Below are 15,922 nucleotides of genomic sequence, written 5' to 3'. Positions count from 1 at the left end.
CAACCACATTTTCTGGTTTACATAATTTGATTCCCAGTTGCAAAATATGGCTACCTGAATGTATACTTCTTACCCATTTTTATACTAAAAAAATAATGAAAATGTTTCCAGATTCATTGTTGATTTTCTTAACATGCTCCATCTTGTGGGCAACACAATGGCCAGCCATGGAAGCAACTGGTGGCGGTTCATTATATTATGAAGCAGATCCCTTCACATGCAAACGTTTTTCGGACTTTCCTGATGCAACTGTGTCGCCGGCATCGCTGCCCCGGTTTCCATTCTTTTCTCTTACCAACGGGTCTCCACCTATAGCAATGCCTTTGACTCATGCTGCCGTGCCTAATGAAATTGGATCATGCGAATCACAGTTGTACTACATTGAAGCTTGTTTTCAAGACATTGTCATGTGTTCTTGACTAACAAGCTGGAAATCGGATCGGCGTGTTGCAAATCAGTAACTGCGATCACCCAAGGCTGCTTGAATGGCTTAATTCCAACCTTCATTATTGACTTGTTTGGCCCTTACATCGTCCAACTTTGTTCTGCTACTCCTCCGATATCACTATTTTCTTAAAAGAGTTTTTATCAGTAGGGACAAACATCCATTTATTTGTGCACCTTTTAAAGGTTTGAATAAATTTTGTTTTGTCCAACGCACTCATGGACATGATGCCATGCAAAGAGAGAATTAGGGTTACCACGTAACCTCCTTTTCCTAGAAGGGGAAAGCATTAAGATTAAAAATGGCGTTCTGGGAATTCTTAAAAATGGTTAGATAGTGTCTCGATAATTTGATTCCTGCATATATTAACTAACATTAAGACACCATGGACACCACTTTACAGATTTAAACAATTCAATTGTCATAAAAAGAAGGGGAAAAGATGAAAAGGATTGAAAATAATCAGAAGAAATAATATATTTTACTTCCTACTGATGTTTGCTGTAGTGTGTACTCACACATAATTTATGAGAGTATTAGATACAGACAATTATGAAAACTATATTATTTTTTCATTTGAGATTAAAATATTATTTTTTATATTATGTTATTATGAATAAATATGATATTTATAAAAAGTAATTAAAAATAAAAAATTGATATACTAATTATATGTTAAATGTATTTTTCCTCTCAAAAGTTAGGTAGTGTAATGATTAAAATATTTCTATGAATTTTCATTTAAATATTTATAATTTCATATCAAAGTTTAACTTTTGGGGGAAAAAACATATATCACAAAGATAATTTAGTAAAATATGCATCAAACATTATAATCATACATTTTGGGTGCATTCTTCGCTGATTCTTATATTGGTCGTTTCGCTACCATTGGCTTGGGTTCGATTGCCAGTTTCCTGGTAATTAGTTTACCTCTTTCTTATGTCTTCTACAATAGTTGTTATGCTTAACTGGTCTTACTTACATGTTTCAGGGAGTTGCAATTTTATGGTTAACAACCGTTATACCACAGGTAATACCTCCTCCTTGTAACACTTCAACTCACAGCTGCAAATTCGCCACAGCAGGCCAGATGGCTATCCTGATCTCTGCCTTGTTTTTCCAGTCCACCGGAGCAGGCGGCATTAGGCCTTGTTCCATGCCATTCGGTGCCGATCAATTGACCAACAAGAATTAAAAGATCCTGGAGAGCTATTTTAGCTGATATTATGCTGCAGCATCCCTCGGTGGCTCCTTTGGTTTGACTGTTGTTGTTTATATTATACAAGTCTGTGGATGGAATATCGGATATGGTACTTGTGCATTCCTAATGTTGTTGTCCACTGTGGCGTTTAACATTGCTTCACCCTTCTATATTAAGAAGAAAGCCAGCACCAGCCTCTTTAGGGTTTCGCACAAGTTATTTGGGTTTCATATAAGAAAAGAAGCATCCCGTTTCCGACTCTAAATTCGTGTTACCATTACGAAAAGGAGTCGGAGATTACCTTTAAAAGTGACAGATTATGAACAAAGCTAGCATTATTGTAAACGCCGAAGAGGAGATAGTCCCCGTTAGATTGGCCTTAAACCCATCGAGAATTTGCACTGTCCCGAAAGTGGAAGAGCTTAAAGCGCTTTTAAAAGTGATCCCAGTATGGTCTACGGGGATCGTAATCGCAATTGCTGGAAACCAGTACTCGTTCCCGGTTCTCCAAGCTAGTGCCATGAACCGACACGTTTTCGGAGGCTTCCATATGCCGGCAGCCTCATTAATCGTCATCGTTTACTTCACTTCCGTGCTTTGGGTTGTTTACGAGCGTGTGATAATCCCAATAACATCAAAGATCAGGGGAAAACAAGTATATATCAGTGTCAACACTAGGATGGGACTCTGTTTATTCCTCTCTGTAATAGCCATGGGACTCACAGCAATTGTTGAAAGATCAGATTAAGCAAAGTAATCATCGTGGGGCATGAGAAGATCCCTAACGCACCAGTGAATATGTCAATGTTGTGGCTTCTCACACGGTTTATAGTGATGGGTACAGCTTCAGTGTTGGGTACAGCACCAGTGAACAAGTCACGCATCGGTAACTCCTTGTTCTTCCTGTCAATGGTGGTGGCAAATTTGTTGGCACTGCTTTGTTTAACATTGTGAACAAGACTACTTCGAGAAACAGGAAACCTAGTTGGGTGGCCGATAACCTTAACGAGGCACGTTTCGACTATTACTATTTCCTTCTTGCAGGGTTGAGTCTTGTCAATGTGTTCTATTACATCTTTTGTATAAGGTCCTATGGATCTTCCACAGAGGTTGCCGATGAAGGGTATATTTCAGAGGAATGAACTTAAAACTAACTAGAATTGGAGATGGAATTCCAAAAGCTTGGAGGGTCAAGAAAATAGAAGAGTTTTCTTGCGTCTCAATCCATCTTCAATAATGTTCTTGTGGTCGTTTTCTTTTCCAGAATAATTACAAAATTTTTTGGGGAAATTGTTGCAAGTTGAGTCCGTGAATTGAATTCACTTGGTTCAGAAGTTCATTTCATTTCCTAGTACGAGTAGCGAGGAACGATGGAAAAACAAAATTGAAGGACAGTGTTAAATTATAAATTGTGCAGAGTAAAAATTTTAAAAACATTATACACAACCAATTTAAACATTGTAAATTCAATTTCTAACTTAAAAACAAAAATTAATCACTGTACTTTCAAAAGTCTAAGCAATGATTAAGAAGCCTTTTCTTTTCTTTTTTTCAATAATTTGTATACGCATTGAAAGAAATTGTTTCTAGCAAGCCAATGATTAAACAAAACTGTCAAAAAATTCTAGAACAAAATTGGTGGCCGAAAGCCAAAATTCTACACATTGTACACACCCAATTTGGGTTCAAGCTATTTGTACATCACACCTCCGATCCTTCAAGGACCATGGGCCCCATTCCAATCACCTTGAACGACCAACTATAACCATTTACAAGTGCTCCATTCTTCAAGAGGAAAAGCAACACATCACTGTTTGTAAGAATGTCTACCTGAAATGCGATGGAGACAGGTCTGAGCCGATTGCAGCTCAGGTATGAAAATAGAGGATACATTCTGTTACATGACAGGTTTCGAATAATTCAACATCAATCTGTTGACTGTAACTCGGCATACTCTCTGAGCCTCTGCTTAAGGTTCTGGAATTAGGAAGAAACACTCAAGTTAACAATGATAAAGGAAAGATAAAGAAAAGAGATAAAATGACAGCGCTAGCAATGACCTTTAGTTCTTGATGAAGCACAAAAAATACTTTCTTCAGTCTTTTATGTCTGCCAATCAAAACAGCACTTGATCAGAACATAAACCCTACTGAAATTTTTTCAATTTTTAAAGTAAAATATGGACACCAGGGACATTTCAGAACAGATACAGATCTTCAACATCCTCGCATTTTCTAAATAAAAGAAAGCACTGAGATTCTTACAAGACACACAAAGCACCTGATACTGTAATGAGACCTACCACAATAGTTTATTATTTTACCCAATTATCATCATGTGCAAACTTCTAAACAGATCACATAATGAAGTAAATTTGCAGCTAGCAAATTATCTTATCCATCAATCTGTTCTGTTCGACTCTAAACACCTCCTGAAAATAAGAAAATACTGTTTCCTGCTATTTATCATCTTCTTACTAATTAAATGGCAAAAGGAGGTTAGTCACATTGCAGGGCCTGAATTTTAGATCTGCACCAATAAGTAACTTGATAATAATCTGAAGCTCAACATATCAGGCATGAGTAGTGAAACAAAATCTCTCAAGAGGATTCCACGTCTTAAAACATCCCATCATCAATAACAAAAAGGATATACACGCAACAGCCAAAAAACCAATTCTAACAATAGAAGACAACATATGTCATACTCCTAAACTAGATATGAGCGCATTAGGTAGAGAGAGAGTGAGAGAAAAGTCAAAAATTTCCATTGATGCTGATGAGGAATGGACAGTGTTCATTGATAATCTTAACAAAAGTGTTTCCAGAGGGGTGTTAAGGAATTATTTTAGTCCTTATGGTCAGATCTTGAGGATTTTCATCCCTCGTTTTTTAGAAAAACCAAATTATAAATCTTCTACTTTTGCTTTCGTCCAATATGCTCGCGAGGAAAGTAGAAACAAGGCAATCCGGTTCGTGAATGGGAAGTGGCTTGATGGAAGAAGAGTCTCAGTAGGGATCGCTAAGTATCAAAAGGTTAAGAGAAGGGAAGCTGTGGAGGGGAAGAGAATGTTGGAGATCAGGTCTGAGATTAAAGATGCACCAGGATCGGGGAGGAGAGCTGTGTTGTTGAGAAGCTTGAGAGATAACAGATCGTATAAGGATGTGGTGAACTCTGATTATGATTTGAGAAGGAAAACAATATCAGGGGCAAACTTGCCAGGTAACAATCAGAGTGTTCCAACTGTGAGAAACGTTTGGGACATGCATATTCCATCAGATAATTCGGAATGGGTTAAACGTTCACTATCAGGGATAATGAAGTCTTCTTTTGAACATAACTCGGTGAAGGACGCTCTGGAGTTAGAAGGCATGGAAGTTCAAGTTGTTAGATGGGGTTATGCATGGAATGCATGCATAATTACTTTCAACTCGGTGGAGGAGGCCTCACAGGTATGGATGAATAAAAAGGAAAAGTTGTTCTTATGCTTTGATTGGTTAGCCCCAGTTTTGAACGAGGATGGAGTTCCGTCGGCACTTTGCCAGATTGAGTTATTTGGATTGCCTTTACTGTGTTGGAATGAGGCATTCTTAAGAAAGCTTACAAGGAAGTGGGGTCAGTTTCTATGTTTTTAACAAAGATTCAGAGAGCAGATCGGACCTCTCGACGGCAAAAGTTCTGCTCAGGGTGGAAAGTCCTTATGATATTCCTGATAAAGTGACGATTGGTTCGTATGGTAGATCGTTCAAAGTTACGATCACTCTGGGATCTGTTTTGATTAAACCAGAGGAAGAAGCGGGAAGGAAGAAGATGGAGAAATTTTCAAAAAAGAGGAACAGTGGTTATGTCGTGTCAGAGGTGGGATCTGGCAGACATCCTACTCGGGCTGAAGACAGGGATGAGTCTGCAGAGGATGCTAGGCTTAAAGTCATTTCTTGGCTAAATTGTGGGCAGAACAGTGGAGTGAATGGAGTCAGTGGGGGACATGTCCAATCGAGTAAGTCAACAGCAGATAATTCTGATTGTGGGCTGTCAGGTTTCTTGGGAATTAAGACAAGTCAGAATGACAATCACTTGGGCTTGGGATTGAGAGATACAATTGATCCGGTAGACTCAGTGCAATCTGAGGAAAATGAGACTGCATTATTTCGAAATAAAAAATGGGTTCCCAGTGGGCCAGCATTTAATCTTAAATGGGTTGGGGACAAGTTTGTCTTACAGCCCAATGCCAGTCCTACAATTCACTTGAGTGCTGCTGATGAGAGGGAGGATAGGGGGGAGAAAGTCAATTTTCAGTGGGGAAAGGAAGTGAATCCAACTGAACAGGGAGATGTTATAAGAAAGCATAACTACATTGGTTCAAAAAGCCTGGAGGGGGACCACATTATTAGTTTGCAAATTTATAATGATGTAGAGGGGTTTAAATGTACAGTTGATAAATCGAAAGGTGGTAAGCAGATGGAGAAGGTTATGAATGATAATTTATGTAACTCTAATGAGGAAATCTTCTCAAGTTCGAATACAAAGAATAGAAATAATGAGATTCAAGAGGGAAGTACTCCATGCCACAAGAAAGATGACCAGTTTAAAGCAAAGGAAAGTCATCTAGTTCCTATTATTCAGCAGGATCAGTGTATTCCTCGGTCTAAAAGCCTTACTAATAAGCGAAAGTTGAGAATAGCCCCTCGTCGATCAGGAAGTGTTTGCTCGGATACTGAAGTGTCTATCAGCTTCTATGATAGAGTTTATAGAAAGGTTCTTAGAAGTAAGGTCAGGGAGTCAGTGGAGCAAGTCAGGGAGGTTTCTCAGTCTTTCCAATCTTCTGTTAAAGCTAGGATTGAAGCTGCTGCTATTAAGGAGGTCTGTGAAATGTTGGGGATCACCTTTAAAGGGGGGCAGCAATTACTAGAGGAGGAGATTTTTAGGATGGAATTAAAGGGGTCTTCTCAATGACCCTGATGGTTTCTTTGGTTTGATGTGGAGTTTATGATTGTCAATTTTATGTCTAAGTTAAAATTAATCACATGGAATATTAGAGGTCTTGGGAGAAGAGAAAAAATAAGAGTAGTGGCCAGACTCGTTACTAGAGAGAAGCCGTCTATCCTTATTCTTACAGGAGTCAAAACTGAATGTTTGTAAAAGCAATTTATGGAGGAGGTTAGGAGGTAATCTATTGAAAGGTCATGTCTTTCTTCCAGCTGAGGGTTCTGCAGGAGGTCTGATAAGTTTGTGGAATGAGAGTGTTTTTGTGGTCAATGCCGAACATAAACATAGCAGATTCATAGCATTATCAGGAAAGTTCAAGCTGTATAATTTTGATTGTGTTTTAATAAATGTATATGGTCCAGCAGTAGAAGCGGATAAAGATGAATTCTTTACGGAGCTGATGTGTTTTGTGCAGTGTTTAAACCTGCCAGTCTGCATAGGAGGGGATTTTAATGCTTATTTGGATACAAGGGAGAAATGTGGTGTAGCTCAAAACTGGCATTCCATGGATTTGTTTAGATACTTTGTTCAACATTTTAATCTTATGGATTTACCATTAGTTGGAGGAAGATATACTTGGTGCAACAACAGAGAGTCTCCTACTTGGGTAAGGCTTGATCGGTTTATTATCAGTGGTTCTTTCCTAAATCAATTTCCTAATATGATCCAAAAAATGTTCCCAAAATCCCTTTCGGATCATAATCCTGTGGTGTTAGTAGAAGAATACAACAATTGGGGACCAAAACCTTTTCGATTATACAACTATTTGTTAGAGGAAGACGGGTTTGTTGAGTTGATTGAAAATTCATTGTCTACGGTGAAGGCGAATGGTCGAAGGGGTCTATTTTCTCTACTTCGAGGAACAAAGCAGAAGATCAGGGATAGGCCTTTTTCGACTCAAAAGAGGATTTCTGAAAAAATTTCTCAACTAGAAAACTTGATTAATGATCTGGAATTCAAATTGCAAGAATGAGGGATTTCCATTCAAGAAAGGGATTTGTTGATTCTGTCCAGGAATGAATTATGGAAGCTGCATAGGAGGGAATAGAGTATTTGGTTACAAAGATCAAGATTGAAGTGGATCAAGGATGGGGATAGGAATACAAAGTTTTTACATTTAACAACTTTAAATAGAAATAGAATGAATTCAATTTTGGCCCTGAGAGTGGCTGATGAAGAAATTTCTGATCCGGAGATGCTGAAAAAATTTGCCTTTGAGTATTTTAAGGAGAACTACAGCTCTAAAAATACGCTGGAGGTAGAGGAAATTAATCTCAATTTCATGACATCAGAGGAGCAGAAAAATGGACTTGAGGTACGGTTTTCAGAACATGAAGTTAGGGAAGCAGTGTTTCACTCGGACAGCTCCAAAGCCCCGGGTCCAGACGGCTTCACGATGGGTTTCTTTAAAAAATTCTGGCCTGTTTTGAAGGATCATTTAATGAAGTTTGTGGATGACTTTCACAGAGGAATGAGTTGGGAGCATGGGGTCAACCATGCTTTCATTATTTTGATTCCTAAAAAACTCAACCCTGAAGTTATTGAAGATTATAGACCAATTAGTCTTGTTGGAAGTTTGTACAAAATTATCTCTAGAATCTTATCGAGGAGATTGGTTTCTGTTATTAAAGTTTTGATCAGCCCATTACAGTTCGCCTTTATTCCGGGTAGGCAGCTCATTGATTGCGCTTTTATGGCAAATAAATCTATAGATTACTGGAGGAAGAAAGGTAGGAAAGGAGTTGTTTTTAAAGTAGATTTTCGCAGAGCCTTTGACTCAGTGGAATGGCCAATTATTTTGAGGTTATTGAAGATAATGGGTTTTGGAGACAAATGGATTTCTTGGATGGATTATTGTATTTCTTCTGCTTCAATTTCAGTCCTAATTAATGGTTCCCCTACTCAAGAATTTTAGATGGGCAAAGGGCTGAGACAAGGTTGTAGTCTATCTCCTCTTCTGTTTAATATTGCTGGTGAGCTACTGGAAGCAGGTTGTGGAGTGGGATCTTTTCCTATGACTTATCTAGGTCTTCCGATAGAAACAAAGAAAAATTCAGAGTTATTGTGGGAACCAGTTTTACATAAAGTTTTCACCAGATTAGCAGGGTGGAAAGCTGCTTCTTTATCGTTGGCTGGAAGATTGGTGTTGATAAAATCGGTATTGTCCTCCTTACCTATTTTTTACCTCTCCATTTTCAAAATTCCGTTTAAGGTCAATCAGAAAATTAACTCAGTATTGGCAAGATTTCTTTGGGGTGAAGAATCTGACAAGAAGAGGGTTCATTGGGTGAATTAGAGTACAGTTTGTCAACCATTGGAAGAAGGAGGCTTAGGAGTATTGGACTTAAGTATGATTAATAGAGTTTTGCTAGGGAAATGGGTTTGGAAGTATGCAAATGACAAAGATTCTCAATGGAAAAAACTGATTTGTTGTATTCATAATGTCAGTATGGACTCTCTGTCTATAGGCAAGGTTGTTTCTCTTCAAGATTCATGGGTGTGGAGAGGAATTCGGAGTAACTATGAGAAAAAGGATGAGATTGGGGATTGTTTGAGATCCAATTCGAAGATCCAAGTGGGGAATGGTAGGTCAATTGATTTTTGGAATGATATTTGGGTTAATGGATCTACTCTTAAGATTCAATTTCCTAGAATCTATGCTCTGTCGACTAACAAAAGGGGAAAATTGGTTGAATTTGGTGGATTTGTAGCTAATGGTTGGGTTTGGAACATTCAGCTAAGGAGAAATCTTTGTGACTGGGAATTGGATCAGTGGCTTTCCTTAATGCTTTTGATTGACAACATAACACCGAATGAATCAGTGGATGATTTTATGGGGTGGTCGGGGAAAGGGGATGGTTTGTTCTCGTTAAAATCCTGTAGAATGACTATCTCAAGCAGAACTGGAGGTCATTTTCAATGGAAGAAATGGGTGTGGTCCGGATTAACTCCTCCTCGAGTGGAAACATTTCTATGGCAGTTTACTCATCAGAAATTGGCGGTAAGAGTGGAATTGAAGAAAAGAGGGGTCAATCTAGAAGATGTTTTATGCCCTTTTTGCCACAAATATGAGGAATCAATTCGTCATCTGTTTTTTTTCATGCTCGGTTGCAGAGGAGTTGTGGTATAGATTTTTAAGGTTTTGGGACATCTCTTCGTCATGCCCCAAGATCCTCCTTCCTTTCTTTGCTCTTGGTCTTATCTAAGGGGTGTTCTAATATTTGGAAGTTCATTCCAGGTGTTGTTCTATGGTCTATTTGGAAAGCTAGGAATGCAGTGGTTTTTGAAAACTGGACATTAGATAATTCATCCCTATTCTTTATTTCCAGATTTAGGTTGGCTAAATGGTTTTTAGCGAAATTTCCTCATGTTAATATTCAAGTTGACCTACTAGTAGGGGATCCATCGCTTGCAGACAATTTGCCTATAAAATCCTACAATAAGGAGAAGGTTCTTAACTGGTCTCCGCCTCCTCCGAATTTCTTTAAATTCAATGTTGATGGTGCGGTAAGAGGTGATGGGCTACAGGGAGGTATTATAGGAGTCTTGAAAGATTCGGATTGTTCTACTTTATATACCTTTTCTTTTGCGGTGGGACATGGTCCTCCTATGTTAGCTGAGCTAAAAGCTATTAAACAAGGGATTGATCTATTCATTTCTTCCGAATGGGCTCTGAAGGGAAGACTAATCCTTGAGACAGATTGTAAAACAGCAGTTGATTGGATTTTGATGCCATTTTCTGCCCCTACTCTTTTCAATACTTTAGTTGGGGAAATTGAGGCCTTAGTTTCTGCTAGGGGTATTATTGTTAGATGGATTCCTAGGACATGCAATTGGGAGGCTGATAAGCTAGCTAAAGAGTGTATTGGTTGATGTTTGAGCTTTATGGTTGTTTTGGTTTGTATTTTATTTCGGACAGTTTATTTAGTAAGATGTAATCTTATGTAAACATGGTTTTAATATAATGAGGTACTCTTTTCCTCCTTCCGCTAGTTGCCTCTTTCACAAGAGCCAACTATGAGGGAGGTTTTTAATGAGACCTCCTATTCCTATCAAAAAAAATAACAAAAAGGATATAGCAAAGAAAATAGAGATAAAATATCTACCATTCCACATTGGTGATAAGACTCCATCAATTGGTCCAAGGTCTTGTAATATTTCTCCTTGTCCCTACCTTTCCAATATTCAAGGTCCTTACCCAGCTTTTCAAATTCATTCCTATATTAAGAGGTTAGTTCATCGAACAAGTCAACACAGTACAAAGTCCACCAAACACATAAATGAACGAAAAATGAGATGAATCCTTAATCAGTCCTTTGTGTTCTGGCTCATCTTTTTCATACTTAAAATAAGGCAAATAGTCTTCATCTGAAGAACCTCTTTTCTTTCGACCATTTGCATTACCCTCTTTCAGAACCACATCCTTGCTCATATCAGTTGTATCCAGCATTTTATTTGATGTTGGAATTTTACTTTCCTTCATGAACTGGGATGCTAAGCCTCGTTTAGATACCTTCTGTTGTGGAGAACTGGCTGGTGCTTTCTTATGGCTTTCACCATAATCCTCCAGGCCAACTCCCAGTTTTGCAGCAGTGTCTGTTTGCTTGGTTTTACCATTATCAGCCAATCTGTTAAACTGGGACCCAAATTCTGGACGGTCAAATCTTGAGAGTTGCTGCTTCTGAGACAGAACAACCCTATGATGCGATCTAGATAAATCTTCAACAAGATGTTCTGGTGTTCTTCTAAGCCCACTTAGATTAGGTGAAGATGATTTTCCTGAATCCCTATTTGCATTCCCAAAAGGTTTTCCCTTGCTTAGATCGGGATTAGAGTTCTCCGAGGTGCTTGGTCTACCACTTGACTGTTTAACAGAAGCTTAACTTTCAAATTGCTTCTTGGTAGGAGTTTCCCCAATCAGCGGCTCACGAATCTCACCTAACTCCAAATGTGAAAGCTCTCGTTGGAGAACGTTGCTTTTGCCATTAGTCGGATATCTATCTTCACTAACCCTGTTGTTATCCTTCAGAGAATAATTAATATAGGAGCCAGAAATATGTCCAGAGTCCTTGGACTTTCCAACAGTTTCGCCATGTTTCATGTGCTGGAAATCAGAAGGCACAGCATCTTTACCTCGAGCACCACTTTTAGGATTTGTCAGTGAATTTTTTCCCTTCATTAAACCGTCCTCATTTTGGGTGTCCCTAGAAGGGTTATCTTTTTGAATGACATAACCTTCATGCACATTTTTCGCAGTGAACTTACTACCAGGTATTGAACTCTCAGTATGTTTCAAAGGCCTTTCAGCTGTATTACCAGCTTTAGTCCAAGCAGCTGGATCAGATGACTTTCGACATGATTGGTGAAAATATGTACTAGATTTCCTGGGAAACACCTGATTGTATCCCTTTTGAGAGTCAGCATAGTCCTTGTCACCTTTATTTGAGCTTTGGTAAGGCTCCTCTATGGGTCTACTACTGCCAAATAACTCTGCATCTCTACTCCCAGAGACAAGTGACTGAGATATGCTTTCAAACTTCAATCTTTTAGAATGCTTAGACTTCTCATAAATGTGCTTCGAATCAGATCCCCTTTTAGATTTACCTTTGCTCTTCACCGAGTAATCAGATTGTTCATTCCTTATGTTATCCGTAACCATGTTTTCTGTGTCATCAAACAAATTCCCTATGAAATTTTGGCACCCCTGGAATTCATCATGATCAGATGACGACGGTTTTGTTCCTTCCTCATGTTTCTCACATTCTTTGTTTGTGTTGGCAGCCATTTCGATTTCCTGTTCATCTTCAGGCAAGTCTTGTTCAATGTCAACAGCATCCGATCCATTACCTTCAATATCAACTGCATCAGATCCATCATCATCATGATTTTCATCCATTCCGTTCTGCAGAGACCTGTCATGTTCTGCCTGCCATGTTACAGGTGAAGTCAAAAGTCCTGGTTCAGATGTTGGTATATCCTGCTTTGTCTCTTTGTCATCGTCGCTTGTCATTATATCTACATCCTCATCAGACCCTTCCTTGCTATTGGAAGAAGCATCACTTTCACTATCACTGCTACTACCACTCCCACTTGCTGCTGGGCTTGCACCTCTGTTGTGGCTTCCACTGTCACTGCTATCATTGTCACTGTCACTATCACTGCCACTGTCACTAGTACTATTTGCTGGCCCCTCACTATTGTTTTTTTTAATAGGAATTGAAGGTCTTATTAAAAACCTCTTTCTTGATTAGAGGGACTTATAGATGAGCTCCTTAATCAGCGGAAGGAGGAAAATAGTGCCTTATGATTTCATTAAACATAAAAAAACCAATATACATCCAGAGATCGACCCCCTACATAAAACATAACACCATAAAACAACCGAAAACACCCCCACAGCAGCAACAAAACTCAACCTAATCCAACATATCAACTGCAACAGCCTCTAAAGGACTGACCCGACTGAAAGTCTAACTCTTGGCTCGAAGGGCACCAGAAAACAAAACTCCTAAAATAAAGACCAAAAAGTACAGCTGACTCGAACCAAAGAAGCCAAAATAAAACACAACATCCAGGAGCTTCCACACGAAGAGGGCAGAAAACCCAGCTGTAGACTCTTTCTCCAAAGTTGGAAAAAACGGAAACATATTCTGGCTCCAAGAACAGACAAAACACCCTCACATTGAACCTTCTTCTGTTTCTTGGTTCAGCAGTATCTAGCCTTTATTTGGGGACCCGAATCTCTATCTTCAAAGGATTGGGAAGAGTTAAATTCCCCTCCAATACTCTAAGAATCTGTTTCAAATCCTTATCTACACACCCCGATTTAGCTCTTCCATCCAAATTGCCAACCACATCCCCATCCTGTTGGGCCTCCATACCCTTAGAATTACTAATAGCACGTTTTTTGATAATGTTAATCACGTTCTTCATCACCTTTGCCTTTAACCGACCATCCAAGTTGGACGAATCAAAAAAATCCATTATTCCCACTATATCACGTGCAGACTTACAACTTTCGCTTCTTTCAAAAACTGACTCTCTCACCGCGTGTTCCAACACAATCTCGTGCTCCACCACATCCTCGAATTCCGAAGAAATCTTCTCCATACCAACAATATTATTCCTTAAACCCATAATATAATCCTCCCCTATGTTCCTCTCCACTACTTCCCCACCCGACAAGATGCAGCCATTAAATCTTTCCCCCATACAACATAATAGACTTTCTTCGTCCACAGAACATCGCTCAGAAATCTTCTCCACCGAACAGTCCACGTTTCTACCAGCTGAACAGTCCACGTTTCTACCAACTCCCTCAAGACATACCTCCACCACGGGAGAAATAACTGGCGAGACACCGACGAGCTCCCCCACTAAAAAGAACGGGGAGGCAACTGCCTCATCCATCAGGAACGAGTCTGCCCAGACCGAATCAGGACTGAAACAAGGCTCAAACTCAGAAATAAAAACTGTAAAAAACAAATCCCCAGCTTTCAAAACAACGGATTCTTCCACACGTGTTTGGCAGTTTGTAATAATTTGAAACAAAGCCCTGTCAAAAGAGCCTGGATTCACAGATCCTTCCTCAATGGAGATAAGTTCTCCCCATTTGTCTGCAATGCTTCTGAAGGTGGAAGGATTCCACAAAAACGGTGGGATCCCTTTGCACGATAGCCACGCCCGGCGGCTGCTGCAATGAAAGTTTTTCGACCACACTTCTACTTTGCCAAAACATTTATTCAATGCCCCCATCTGATTGTTCAGCGTGAAATCCCTACTCTCTTCATCCTCAAAAATGATTAGAACTGCTAGCCCGCTTAACCTCATAATTTTCGGGCCTAATATGCCTTCCTTGTGCATAATAGCAGCCAACTCTTTCATCTTAAAAAAAATTTATGCACCACCCTACCAAGCTGCCTCTACAAGTTGAAAGCTTGTCCTCGTCAACAGAACCCACAATGGAAACCTCTGAATGCCCAACATCCTCCCTATACTCTTGCTCACGGCTGGTTTTAAACCAGAAAACTTCTTTCTCCAAAAAGCTGCCCGAGGTTGAAATCTGGCCAAGAAAACTCTAACTTCATTACCACGAATCCTAGATCTGTCAACACAGCTGATAGCCTTCCTTGCGTCCTCCAAACTGGTGAAAGGAACAAATCCAAACCTACTTCCTCCCTTGCTTCTTTTGTTAGGGATGAAAGAATCGACCACCTCTCCATATTTATCGAATAACAGCCAAAGACCTTTATGATGAAAAAGCTCTGGAATGTTGAATATGATCACCGTAAAACAATTCTTCCCAGCAGAACTAATCACCTTACTTGCCATCATAAGACAAAAAGAGAGATCAAAGAAAGAGCTGTAAAAAATGCCTAAAAATCTAGAGAGAAGCAGGAGCTTCTCTCACTAGTCTTTATGGTAAAACTTTATTATTATTCAATGTGGCCCCTCACTATTGTCAGAAGCTTTTCTCTCACCACCCAAATTAGGTGAATGTTGTTGGATGTCAGTTTGCTCCAATGCATTCGATTCTTCTCCAAGTTTTGGGTATAAATGGGTATGTTCCTCCATTTCATCATGACTGACTTTCTCCACTGATAATGATGCTGGAGCCAGTGCCTGACCTAGGTTTTCTTCGAGAGTTGTAGCCTCATTACGATTATCTTCTGGAGAACTGAAAAAATATAGACAAACAAGATTAAGGCTGTGTATAGTGCAATATATAATGTGTACATAAGCTTTTATATAAGAGACTAAAAACAAAGAATGACCAGGTTTCTTGATACTTAGAAGAAACACCAAGCAATTTTTAATGTACTCGTCTTTACTTAAAACTATGTAAGATGATCATTAAACAGAAACTAAACTTTGGCTTATCAACATCGTACTCCTTCGAGGTCTGTATTGACTAAGTCTCAGTGGTGTCCCCCCCCTCCGGGCTTCTTTAAACTTAATGTTGATGGGGCTGTTAATTTTGTCTGGAGATGCAGTGGTATTGGTGGTGTGCTTAGGGATGTTGATAGTAAGAGGTTGGAGTTTTTCTCAAGATCGACCGGACCAAGCCCCCCGATCCTTGCTGAGTTAAAAGCAATTCATGCTGGGCTAGATTTGTTTTAGAAATCGGCGTGGAGGGATAAAGGGAGTCTAATTCTAGAGAGTGATTCCTACAATGCGTTGAAGTGGATTTCCAATCCGGAGACATGCCCAGATCTTTATGTTCATTTGGTTAGAGTAATAGCTAAGTTAGTTATGGAGTTCAATGTTATTACTAGGCTTGTTAACAG

The 15,922-nt window shown here is 39.3% G+C and overlaps 1 protein-coding gene and 1 pseudogene across 1 annotated transcript; one reads left to right on the top strand and one right to left on the bottom strand.

Moving 5' to 3' along the window:
• The first annotated feature begins 167 nt into the window (after window positions 1-167).
• Window positions 168-2,791, top strand: LOC120133263 (annotated as a pseudogene).
• An 8,702-nt stretch (window positions 2,792-11,493) lies between these two features.
• On the bottom strand, window positions 11,494-15,840 carry LOC120133262 (clumping factor A-like). Its single transcript, XM_039149882.1, has 3 exons — window positions 15,692-15,840; window positions 15,087-15,312; window positions 11,494-12,825 (listed from the first exon to the last, which is right to left on the bottom strand). The coding sequence occupies exons 1-3, from the start codon at window positions 15,838-15,840 to the stop codon at window positions 11,515-11,517; spliced, it is 1,686 nt and encodes a 561-aa protein (XP_039005813.1). The 3' UTR covers window positions 11,494-11,514.
• Window positions 15,841-15,922: the final 82 nt, after the last annotated feature.

This window comes from Hibiscus syriacus, unplaced genomic scaffold, assembly GCF_006381635.1.
Source record: "Hibiscus syriacus cultivar Baekdansim isolate YM2019G1 unplaced genomic scaffold, ASM638163v2 tig00110578_pilon, whole genome shotgun sequence".
Lineage (NCBI taxonomy): Eukaryota > Viridiplantae > Streptophyta > Magnoliopsida > Malvales > Malvaceae > Hibiscus > Hibiscus syriacus.
This window is presented reverse-complemented; position numbering and strand designations above follow the sequence as displayed.

What these genes read in the sequence shown, in the direction of transcription:
- LOC120133262 (XM_039149882.1), bottom strand. Translation starts at nt 15,840, where the DNA reads ATGTCTCCGGATTGGAAATCCACTTCAACGCATTGTAGGAATCACTCT. An exon ending in GGATCGGGGGGCTTGGTCCG is followed by an intron (nt 15,313 to 15,691) that starts GTCGATCTTGAG and finishes ATATTTTTTCAG; the next exon opens with TTCTCCAGAAGATAATCGTA. An exon ending in AAGCTTCTGACAATAGTGAG is followed by an intron (nt 12,826 to 15,086) that starts GGGCCACATTGA and finishes AACAATAGTGAG; the next exon opens with GGGCCAGCAAATAGTACTAG.